At 39.6% G+C, this 12,842-nt stretch overlaps 1 protein-coding gene across 10 annotated transcripts in view; it reads left to right on the top strand.

The window, feature by feature from the left end:
• agbl5 (AGBL carboxypeptidase 5) overlaps positions 1-12,842 on the top strand; it is a 135,875-nt gene that overhangs the window by 37,373 nt on the left and 85,660 nt on the right. For 8 of the 10 annotated variants that reach the window (XM_073057053.1, XM_073057051.1, XM_073057049.1 and 5 more), the window contains exons 6-9: positions 2,238-2,416; positions 4,226-4,796; positions 11,071-11,240; positions 12,087-12,225. In XM_073057053.1, coding sequence (XP_072913154.1) covers positions 2,238-2,416; positions 4,226-4,796; positions 11,071-11,240; positions 12,087-12,225 — 1,059 coding nt within the window. The remainder of the gene's footprint in view (positions 1-2,237; positions 2,417-4,225; positions 4,797-11,070; positions 11,241-12,086; positions 12,226-12,842) is intronic. The other 2 variants (XM_073057056.1, XM_073057048.1) reach the window with 1 other exon arrangement.

Genomic DNA, 12,842 nt, shown 5'->3' with positions numbered 1-12,842 from the left:
TTCCTTAATCTTAAAGTATGCTCCCTTCTTCCTCTTGACTAAATGTTCTGCATCTTGACCATGGTTCCTTCACCATACTATCCTTTCCCTGTCTCAGTGAGTAAACATATCCAGAACTCCTCCTAAGTGTTTCCTAAACAACCTCAGATTTCTGTTCTGTATCTTCCTGAGTAAATCTATTTCCAATTTATGTTCTAAATTATGTTGCAAATTGCCTCTATCTTTACGTCAACTTCTCCATCATCTGATTTAGCACTGTGGTTCCCATCCCCCTGGCAACTTAGTTTAAACCCTTCCCAACAGTTCTAGCAAACCTGCCTGCAAGGATGTTGATCCCTCCAGAGTCCATGTGCAAGCCATCCCTTTTGTACCGATCACATCTTTCCCAGAAGATATCCCCAATGATCCACATATCTGAAACCCTGCTCTCTGCACCTACTCTTTAGTTTCATATTCATCTGCCATATCATCCTAGGTTTTCCAAAGCTTAATACCCTTGAGGTCATGCTTTTTACTTTCTACCCCATATTCACAATTCAGGATTCATCCCTTTTCCAATTTATATTGTGGGTAGCAACATATACCAGGACCTCTGGATGCTCACCCTCTCTGTTAATGCTGTGACCTTAATCAGAGACATCTAACCCCAACACCAGGGAACTAACATACCATCCAGGAAACTTGTCCTCATCCACAGAATTTGCTTGTCTGTTCCCATAACCAATGAATCCTCTATTACAGTCTACTCCTTAAGTGGTCCATAAGGTTTTTTTGTCCATAAGATGGGCAAAATGCTCAAAGACTTGAGTCTGAAACAAAACCGTCTTATGCTCCTTCCTTTCTGAGCCACAGAGCCAGATTCAGTGCCGGTAACTTGACCACTGGCTTTCCCCTTGTAGGTCATACTCCCAACATTAGCCAAAGCAGTATAATTATTGAGGGTAACAGCCATAGGGGTGCCCCACACTGACTGCCTATTCCTTTTCTCTCTCCTGATTGTCAGCCACTTACTTGCAACCTAGGTGTGACTACCTGACCACTGGCTTTCCACTTGTAGGTCATACTCCCAACATTAGCCAAAGCAGTATAATTACATTAATCATCAACACCCAATGCACACCACTCAGGGGGACTGGTTAAGGGAGATTTTAAAAGTAAAAAAAAAGAGTTGGAGAGAAAACACTTTAAACCCAATTCTCTATTTCTTCCTGTTTAGATTTCCTATGGCGTTGCCAAAGCCTTCCAAATGATACACAGTTCATCCATCTCCAGTTCTCTAAGGAGCTGCAGCCAGGTGCACTTTTTGTAGGTTTTATCATCAAGAACATTGGAGGTTTCCCTGATTTCCTACATCCTGAACCTTACCTGAACATGAATCGCACCTTAGCCTCCCTAACCAAAGCCTCAGTAGTTCTCTTCCTTTCAGCATAGCTGCACCCAGAACATTACTTATTTCTTCAATGTGAAACCTTTTTTTTAAACATAAGGAGTTGCTGTCCCGACATCTGGGCTATTTACTCCACCACTTCACCTCAACCCTCAGAAATGACCCTGCACAAGAAAATCTGCAGATGCTCGAAATCCAAGCAACACAGACAACTGACCTTAATTACTTTTACCGGCTGCTGCCAAGTATTATTGATTGGCTAATTAGCTAATTGAGGTACATCAATTAATGTACATTACTACAGTTCTGTTTACTACAATAAATGATAAATTGTTTGATTTAGTTACCATTAATAATTTGAAAGTAAAATTATAGCCTCTGCTTACTCTATCTTTATTCTTGCCCATTTTGTAATTGCCTAGAATTAGCACGTTGTACTTACTTGGGGCTTCATATTCTGAGACTGACAGACTTACAAATGCAGCAATTCCTGGGGATAGAGGTTTCAGGATATCTGTTCAACATATGAAGGCAACACCAAACAGGAAATCTAAACAAGAAGAAATAGAGAATTGGGTACAGGCGAGTGCAGTTTAAAGTGTTTTCTCTCCAACTCTTTTTTTAAAAAACTTTTAAAATCTCTCTTAACCAGTCCCCTGAGTGGTGTACATTGGGTGTTGATGATTAATGTTCAGAATTAGCAATGCTATAACTTAGAATTTGTTAATAAGTGAACAAATGTTCACTGTTCTGGAGTTATTTTATATTTGTCAGTTGTTGCTTCAAATTATATGCATCTAGAACATATTTGATAAATTGACAAATATAAAGTGATTGTCTTCTATTTTAGGTATTTTTCCTCAGCAGTCGTGTGCATCCTGGTGAAACTCCCTCCAGTTTTGTGTTCAATGGTTTTCTGGAATTTATTTTGCGAGCTGATGATCTTCGTGCCCGGATGTTGAGGCGAATGTATGTCTTTAAACTTATACCCATGTTGAATCCAGATGGTGTAGTGAGGGGACATTATCGGTAAGCTAGTAAATATTTAATTGCTTGAAGCATTAAAGAAAAGTCTATAATTAATTTGTTTCCTTTCATTCTCTTGGCTAATCTGTATTATGCTGGGAACTGGTATGATTGAGCTGAGTATTAGCCAGCAGGTTTACAAGTAGATGATGGATGTAACATGAATGTAAGGAAGGACAAGCTAATGATTGGGTACAAATGCAGACAAAGCAAAGAGTGAAATTGTACCATAGAGGCAAAATTCAGAAGGGCGAAGAATGTAGGACTGAAGATGCTGTATTTAAATGTGCACAGCATTTGGAATAAGGTGGGCAAACTCTTGGTGCAATTAGAGATTGCTCAGTATTACATTGTGGGCATCACTGAGTCATGGCTGAAAGAAGGCTGTAGTTGGGAGCCTAACATCAAAGGATATGTGTTGTATTGAAAGGACAGGCAGGAGGGCATAGGCACTGTACTGCTTTGTTGGTAAGAGATGGAATTACATCTTTAGGAAGGGGTGACATAGCATCAGAGATTGTTGAATCCTAGTGTGTGGAGTTAAGCTGCAAGGGTTAAAAAAATATAATGGAAAAAAATATAGGCCTCCAAATAGTAGCCAAGATGTGGGGTTGAGATTGCTTTCGAAGCTTTTGTTGAAAGTTTGTGCTTGAGCCTACATGGGAAAAAATGTTAGATTGGCTATGTGTAGTAACCCAAATCTTATTAGAGAAGTTATTGGAAAGAAACCCTTGGAGACAGTGATCACAATATGATTGAATTCATACTGCAGCTTGAGAGGGAGAAGCATGAGTCACATATATCGGTATCACAATAGAATAAAGGGAATTACAAAGATGTGAGAGAAAGCTTGCTCAGATGGATTGGAAGAGGATACTGGTGTGGATGACAGTAGAACAGAGATGGCTGAAGTTTCAGGGAATAGTTCATGAGGCGCAGGATAGATAGGTCCCACAGAAGAAGTTGTTCTCAAATGGCAGGGGCAGACAACCATGGTTGGCAAGGGAGGTTAAGGACTGCATCAAAGCCAAGGAAAGAGCATACAAGGTAGCAAAAGTGAGTGGGAAGTTGGATGATTGGGAAGCTTTTAAAATCCAACAAAAGACAACTAAAAAAGCTATAAGAAGGGAAAAGATTAAATATGAGGGCAAACTAGCCAATAATATAAAGCAGGATACCAGAAGTTTTTTTCAGTTATATAAAGAGTAAAAGGGAGTTGAGAGTTGATATTGAACCACTAGAGATGATGCGGGTGAGGTAGTAATAGGGAACAAAGAAATGGCAGATGAACTTAATGAGTACTTAGCATCTGTCTTCACTGTGGAAGACATTAGCAGTGTTCCAGAGGTCTGTGAGTGTCAGGGAGCAGAAGTGAGTGCCATTGCTACTACAAAGGAAAAAGGACCAGATCGAGTGGATGTGGAGAGGATGTTTCCTGTGGTGGGGCTATCCAGAACTAAAGGGTACAATCTTAAAATTGAGAGACGACCTTTTAGAACAGAAGTGAGGAGGAATTTTTTTTTAGCCAGAGAGTAGTGAATGCTCTGCCACACACTGCAGTGGAGGCCAAGTCCGTGGGTATATTTAAGGCGGAATTTGGTTGTTTCCTGATTGGTCAGGGCATCAAAGGATATGGCGAAGAGCCAGGTGTATGGGGTTCAGTGGGATTTGGGATCAGCCATGATAAAATGACAGAGCAGGTTTGATGGTCCGAATGTCTAATTCTGTTCATGGTCTTATGGAGACTTGAATTAACAATTTAATCAAAACAAATCATCTTTGTTTTAATCTGACGTGCTTTGTATTTGCCAGGACTGATTCTAGAGGTGTGAATCTGAATCGTTTCTATATGAATCCAGATTTTCATTTGCATCCTTCAATTTATGCGGCACGTGCAGTCATCCTCTATCACCACGTCAACAATCGTGTGCCTTCGGACAATTGTGAATTGAAAATGTTCTCGTCATTTTTGTCCAATGGTCCTTTATGGACAAAAAACTTGAATCATTCCGTCAATAACCCTTCAATTTCCTCTGAGATCTCATTGTCAGAGTTGGAGAAAAGCAAAAATTTCAAGAATGTTGCAAACAGTGAAGTGGACCGCCTCATTTCCTTTAAAGACTATGACCAAATAGGTCCATTGATTCAAAGCCAAAATAATGATAAACAGTTGTTTCCAGAATCACACTGTGAGAAAATTAATACGTCGAATGGTGAAGATACACTCAATGAGAAAGCAATTGATACTTCTGACTCTTCAGAAAATGCAGAGCACATTCCTCCTCATGAGAGTGGGATTGCCTACTATGTGGACTTGCATGGACATGCTTCAAAGCGCGGTTGTTTTATGTATGGAAATTGTCTTCCATCTGAAAGTAACCAGGTTAGTTTCCATTGTCTGTTTTTGAATGATTGCTTGGGACATTGCATGCATGAGCCAACGGTAACTTTATTTGATTTCTTTTAAATACTGTGTTTGCTTGGTGGAGTTAATTTTGCTTTGATCACAAATCTAGGCAATGGATTCCATAACCCCAACTCTAGAAAGAAGCTCTTGTATTACAATTCTTTAGTATTGGCTCTTGTATTTTTGACTCTTAATTCCAGAAATATTAAGGACTGTCTTGTTTTATTCTTCATAATTCTAAACACTCAAACTTTAAGCACTAGGCACTAACTCTAAACACTAGATTCAGAAGGGCAACAACATGAGACAGAGTACTATAAGCAAGATTTTTGTATAGTATCAGCATTACCACTTTTCTATTCTTCCATTAGTTCTTTTTTGCTTGTCCTGGATTGATCTTGAAAGTTGATGATAGCTTCCGTCACTTTTCTGGTGATTAACAGAAGAACAACTGGGAGGTAATTTGTCAGACTGGCTGCCAGTATTGTAACTGTTCTGGAATAGTTGGCTAAAGGTAGTGTTCACTATCACATTATCAATACCTTAGCTGGGTTTTTGTTCAGTCCAACATTTAGGAATGTCAGCCATTTCTTTTAGTGGATGCTTCACACTGCGATCATGGTGGAAAGAATGTTAATGACATCACAAATCTGTTGTACTCTGAAGTGGATGGTAAACTAATAATACAGAATTCTTGAGGTATGTTCAAAAGATAGAAACCTAATTCCCTTTAGAATGTAATTAAAATAAAATTACATAATGCAGGTCCTTTGCAGAACTGTACCCTAAAGGAGTATCAACTCTGCCTTCAGTATTATTCATCTCCTAACAGATCACAATCAGTAAGGACAGGCAGCAACACCTCCACCACAATTATCCTCAGCACTGGCACCCCATAAGACTGCATCCTTAACCACTAACTCTACTCCCTATAAAGTAAGGCCTGCATGGCCAGATTATGCTCTAACTTCATCTACAAATTTTAAGATGACACTATCACAGTGAGACGAACCTCAATGATGAGTCACGGTGCAAGAAGAAGATAAGAATCCAGTGACATGGATGTTATGACAGTAACCTTTCCCTTAAATGTCAGCAAAACAAAAGAGCTGGTCATTTACTGCAGGAAGAAGGGTGGTGCACAAACTCCACATTAGCTGAATGGAATTAGGACTTTGAGTAGTCCATTGAAGAGCTGTTGTCTTTAAAAGTGTACCTGGAAACTTTTTCAGCTGGCTAATCCTTGACACCAAATGTTGGAGACTTTGACAGTTATTTGAATGTCTTTGTCTTTGACATTAGCATCATTGAAAACTATTTTAGTTTAAAAGTTTTTTAAAAACAAGGAGCTAAAAAATCTGAAAATATATAACTAAAGAGAAAACTAGCATCTTTCTTGTTATTCATTACTTAAATAATTGATTTGGATGTGAATGTACAAGAGTTTGCAGTAAGTAGATTGTTGAAAGGCACTGCTAGAATTTACTTAAGGAACATACACAAAATGCTGGAGGAACTCAGAAGGCCAGGCAGCATATATGGAGAAGAGTAAATGGTCAACATTTTGGACTGAGACCCTTCATCAGGATGGAGAAGAAAAGATGAGAAGTCAGAGCAAGAAGGTGGGGGAGGGGAAGAAAGAAGTACAAGGTGGTAGGTGATAGGTGAATCTGGGAGGGGGGAGGTCTGAAGTAAAGAGCTTTGGAAGTTGATTGGTGAAAGAAATAAAGAGCTGGAGAAGGAATCTGCACTCGTGCTGAGCTCATCGACTTAATCGACTTTGCCTTCATCTTCCAGCCTCCTGTCAAATTTACCTGGTCCATTTTCGACACCTCCTTCCCTTTTCTTGATCTGTCTCTGTCTCTATCTCTGTAGACAGTTTACTGATATCTTTTATAAACCCACTGATTGCCACTGCTACCTGGACTTCACCTTTTCTTCATCCTGTTACTTGTCAAAATGCCATGAGCTTCTCTCAGTTCCTCTATCTCTGCCACATCTGCCCTCAGGGTGAGGCTTTTCATTCCAGAACTAATGGGATGGCCCCCTTTTTCAAAGAAAGGGGGCTTTCCTTCCTTCACCATCAATGCTGCACTGACCTGCAACTCTTCCATTTCACGCATGCCTCCAATCACCCTATCCTCCCGTCACCCCACCAGGGATAGGGTGCCTCTTGTCTTCACCTACTATCCCACTAGCCTCCGCATCCAGCACACAATGCTCCATCTCCAATGGGATCCCATCACCAAGCACATCTTTCCCTTCCCCACCCCCACTTTACACTTTCCACAGGGATCGCTCCCTACGTGACTCCCTTGTCCATTAATCCCTCCCCACTGATCTCCTTTCTGGCACTTATCCTTGCGAGCGGAACAAGTCCTACACCTCCTCCCTCACTACCATTCTAGGGCCCCATACAGTCCTTCCAGATGAGGTGACACTTACCTGTGAGTCTGTTGGGGTCATCTACTGTATCTGATGCTCCTGGTTTGGCCTCCTTTATACCAGTAAGACCCGATGTAGATTAAAATACCACTTTGCCGAGCACCCATGTTCCGCCTGCCAGAAAAAGTGGGATCTCCCGATGGCCACACATTTTAATTCCACTACCCATTCCCATTCCATCATGTCAGTTCATGGCCTCCTCTACTGTTGCGATGAGACCACAGTCAAGCTGGAGGAGCAAAACCATTTATTCCGTCTGGGTAGTCTTTAAATTGATGGCATGAACATTGACTTCTTGAGTTTCCAGTAATTGCCACTCCACCCCCCCTGCTTCATCATTCCCTCATTCCTGTTTTCCTCTTTCACCTCACATATCATCACCTTTCCACTGGTGCTCCTCCTCTTTCCCTTTCTTCCATGGTTTTCTAACCCCTCCCATCAGATTTCCCCTTCTCCAGCCCATTATGTCTTTCACCAGTCTACTTCCATTATTTCACACCTTCCCTTTCCCAATTTCATTTATTACCTACCGCCTTGTATTACTTCCTCCACCACCGCCCCCCCTCCCCCCACAACTTCTTGATCTGACTTTTTTTTCCCGGTCCTAATGAAGGGTCTTGGCCTGAGACATTGATTGTTTACTCTTCTCCATAAATGCTGCCTGGCTTTCTGAGTCCCTCTAGCATTTTGTGACTGTTGCTTAGATGTCCAGCATTTGCAAACTTTTGCATGTTTCTGCTAGAATTCACTTGTTTAAATGAAAATGTGACCAAGGCTTCAACAAGCATGCTGTCAAGTGCAGAGATCCCAGAACTACTGGCAGCTTTTGAATGCCTTTTATTTTTGTCTCCTGTTGTTATTCATCTTTCTTTATGCACACCACTCCAGACAAACCACCTGTAATTCACATGCCTTCAGCACACTGTCAACTAGCAGGTTTCCACACCATCATAAGACCATAAGATATAGGAGCAGAAGTAGGCCATTCGGCCCATCGAGTATACTCCGCCATTCATTCATGGGCTGATCCAATTCTTCCAGTCATCCCCACTCCCTGCCTTCATCTCATACCCTTTGATGCCCTGGCTAATCAAGAACCTATCTATCTCTGCCTTAAATGCACCCAATGACTTGTCCTCCACAGCCACTCATGGCAACAAATTCCACAGATTTACCACCCACATTTGCCACTTCTTTGCCCATTCTCCTAAACTATCTAATTTTCCCTGCAGGCTTTGTTTCCTCAACACTACCTGCTATTCCAACTATCTTTGTATCATTGATATCAAGAATAGGATCCCTTTATTCCCACTCTCTGTTTTCTGCCGACCAGCCAATGTTCCACCCATGCTAGTAACTTCCCTGTAATTCCATGGGCTCTTATCTTGCCAGGCAGCCTCATGTGTGGCACCTTATCAAAGACCTTCTGGAAAACCCAAGTACACCACGTCTACTACATCTCCTTTGTCTATCTTGCTTGTAATTTCCTCAAAGAATTGCGGCAGGTTTGTCAGACAGGATTTTCCTTTCAGGAAACCATGCTGGCTACGGCCTATCTTGCCTTGTGCCTCCAGATCATCCGTAATCTCATCCCTAATAATGGATTCCAACAACTTCCCAACCACTGATGTCAGGCTAGCAGGTCTATAGATTCCTTTCTGCTGCCTCCCACCCTTCTTAAATAGCAGAGTAACATTTGCAATTTTCCAGTCATCTGGTACAATGCTAGAATCTATCAATTCTTGAAAGATCATCGTTAATGCCTCCACAGTCTCTCCAGCTACTTCCTTCAGAACCCGAGGGTGCATTCCATCAGGTCCAGGAGATCCACCCTCAGGCCATTGAGCTTCCTGAGCACCTGCTCAGTCGTAATTTTCACTGCACTTTCCTGACACTCTTGAATGTCAGGTATACTGCAGATGTTTTCCACTGTGAAGACTGATGCAAAATACGCATTCAATTTCTCTGCCATCTCTGCATCTCTCATTACAATATCTCCAGCGTCGTTTTGTGTTTGTCCTCTATCTATCTATCTTTGATACTAGTCGCCAGCTTCCTTTCATAATTCATCCTTTCCTTCTGAATGACCACCTTAGTTTCCTTCTGCAATTTTTAAAAGTATCGTTTTTTATAAATAATTATCACAAATAACTATTTTCTAATCCCCATCCCTCACTATTTTGCTGCAACTTTCACCATATTTTATTTGTAATTTTTCCTAGCTCTGATCAAGGGACATGAAATGTTATCTGTATCTCTACATATGCTGTTTTACCAACTGAATACTCTTGGTTTTTTTGTGCTAACTCTGTCAGTTTGATCCACTGCTGTGCTTCATATTCACAGAGCTCTGGGATGACATCCTTTATAGGATGTCAAGCTGCAGTTACATGGTAAAGAGAAGACTCCACCCCCTGTGGTACACGAGTCACTAGCCTCCATGCTGCAAAAACAACCATTAACCACCATCCTCTGTTTCCTACCTCCGAGCCAATTTTGAATCCAGTTTTTTTATAATTACTTCTTCTGTCTTGCCTGAGTATTCTGAATTCCGAGATATTGAGTTGCCAGGCCTGTCCATCTTTTAATCATGTCTCAGTGATGGCAGCAATATCATGGTTCCCACATATTAAAGTTTTAAGTTAATCTTATTTAGATTCTTTGCATTAAATTAAATGCATTTTAGCTTTGTATTCCCCTAACATGGATTTTACTTTCTGTTCTGACTAGTTGACATTACCATCACCTTCAGAAAGCCCTGCAATTGACACCTTGACTATAGCCCCAGGAAGGCAGTATTGTCCTAGAATCTTGTTTATGTAGCTGCCTCTTCTCCACTCCTCCCCCCCACCACCATTGATAGAATCCTCTAACATTGTCACTCTGTAGCCTTAATTTTCCTTTCTATGCAGCAAAGACTTCCATAGTGTCAAAAACTAGGTTTTTGCTGCTTTTTTCTGGGAGACCTGACCTCAACGGTGTCCAACACAGAATACCAGTTTTGAAAAGGGAACAAGCACGAGGGCTTCCTGCACTTTCTGCATACCTGTGTGTAAGGGAATGATAGGCAGGTTACAAGAATTTAGGTCAATGAAGGAGAAGGAACACTCGTAAGTTGCTGCAGGGTATTTTATTAGAGTAGAAGTGAAAAGAAAAAGAAACATGAAGGGAAATAAAACACTAAGTCTAAAGCAATGTGTAAAATAATTAATAAAAGAACATGTCCCATGCCCTTCTACTAAGTTATGCAAAGGATTAACAAAGCTACAAGTCTAAAACAAAGTACAGAATAATTAATTCCTTAGCGATTTTTGCGCCCTTCTCATCGAGGACTCCAACTTATGACAACCGGGCTGGATTCGGTCGGAGGACAGAAGTCCAGTAAGCTTGCTCACTGTTTACACTTAAATAAAATAGAAATCATGTGCTTATTTTCTAATCTATACATACCAATCAGCTACAATTCTAAAATGAATTATTTCGTAATAATAGACATATAGGGAAGATCTTGTGAACTGGTCTCACTTGTTTCAGAAAATCTTATCAGTCAAGAGTTTACTTTGCCAACCAAAATGGTTTTGCTCATCTTTGAAAAAGAAAACAAGTTATCACCTTCCTTGATGGCTTACATCTGTATACTTCAAGGTCTCATGGACCTTATGAATCAAGAGCTTACACTTATCTTTCTCACTAACAGGCTTGCTCATTATGACTAGGAACATTTCCAAACCAAGGTCTCGGTCTGCTGTCATTACAAAACCTAGAATTATATTTGATAACTGCATTGTTTCTGTTGTCTCTGCAGGTAGAGAATATGTTGTTTCCAAAGTTGATATCCATGAACTCAGCTCACTTTGATTTTGCGGCTTGTAATTTCTCTGAGAGAAACATGTATGCCAAAGATAAAAGGGATGGACAGTCTAAAGAAGGAAGTGGCAGAGTGGCAATTTACAAAGCCACAGGAATTATTCACAGGTGATAGGATGTTTAATGAGCTCATAAATTGGATTGGATACAAATATTCTTTGGAAATGCTTAAAATCTTGATAAAACTTATCATGTTCGGTTTTATAGTTTACTTTATTGGCGGCTTGTTTATTCACCAAATTTGGATTGGAAACCAAATTTTGCATGGTTTACATTATCTGGCATTACAAACATGGAAAGCTGAAAGTATTACATTTTTCAAATTTGAAGTTGTTTTAAAAAACTGTTCAATTTGGCCTAAATACTTATATTCAAAATGAGCACATTTTCTTCAGTGTGTATAAAATTTTCCAAAGCTTTTACTTTCAAACTTGGTAATACTATTATCTGACCTGTTGGACATAATGAAATACAAATAGGAGTTGATATATTAATCAATAAAACATTCTGCTTTCTCTGTTGACAAAACTTTGAAATCCATTCTTAATTTAAAGTCAATTATCTTGTACAAGTTTTTCATAATGGACTGCATTGAAAGCTACTTGTAAAGTTTAGCTATTTGGAATTTTGTCACTTTAATTTTGGGGAAGATGGTGCCACTTATCTAAATGTTAAATTGATTCTAATCATGGCGTGGCTTTGTGAGCATAAGCATATCTGGAATGTTATGGTGCTGCTCGGTATATTTTTCTTTTTATGACTTATTTGATTGTGATAGATGATTCTTGTATGATAGACTTAAGACTGATTGTCCTGTATTATATGAAAGAAAAACTGAGTAATTCATAGTGGTTTTTCTTACTTGTCAGCTTAACCACTTAATTGAATATTAATCTTGCAGAAGAATGTTTCCATAATCTATTCTATTCTTCTGAATTTTTGTATTCTATTCAGCAGCTATACTTTGGAATGCAATTACAACACAGGCCGTTACGTGAATTCAGTCCCTCCTGCATGCCATGATAATGGACGAGCAACTCCACCACCAGTACCTACCTTTCCTCCTAAATACACTATAGAAGTCTTTGAGCAAGTATGTGAAATTACAGATTTACAGTGTGTACTTTAAGTATTCACAAATTTATGATTTTGGCAATATTGTAGTTTAAAATAATATTTAAGTTATAGTTGCATTCAGTACAGACACACAGCATCATTGATAATTATTTGTTTTTTTGGAAAAGTATAAATGAATAACCAGGATTTTGAGGTTGTCAATGAAAAATGTCCCTCTCCATCCAGAACATTTAATAGTTGTCCAGAGACTTCATAGACTTTCTGTTATGCAGTGATGAGTGGGCAACATCACGTATTTTTAATTCATTTCAAACACGTTGCCTTTACAAAGGAGCTGTGCCAGGTGTGAGAAGAACAAATATCAGTGAAGATCTTTAATCAATCAGATTAAAGAATCTTTGCTGAAGTGCACAAGGCTTAAACTTGACAGAATAAATTAGAATAGTTAATTATTGTAAATTATGTAACCTGGGACTAACACAATTGAAGGAGATTGCAGCGAAATGGGGGAAAAATACATTTGAGGAAATGAGACTACACACAATACAGGCATAGACATTATTTTCAGTTCACAATACGTACTTTGTTAATTCATGATACTTGTACTTGACTTCAGCCCAGATGTTTCTTGTT

This window comes from Hemitrygon akajei, chromosome 9, assembly GCF_048418815.1.
Source record: "Hemitrygon akajei chromosome 9, sHemAka1.3, whole genome shotgun sequence".
NCBI classification, from domain to species: Eukaryota; Metazoa; Chordata; class Chondrichthyes; order Myliobatiformes; family Dasyatidae; genus Hemitrygon; species Hemitrygon akajei.
This window is presented reverse-complemented; position numbering and strand designations above follow the sequence as displayed.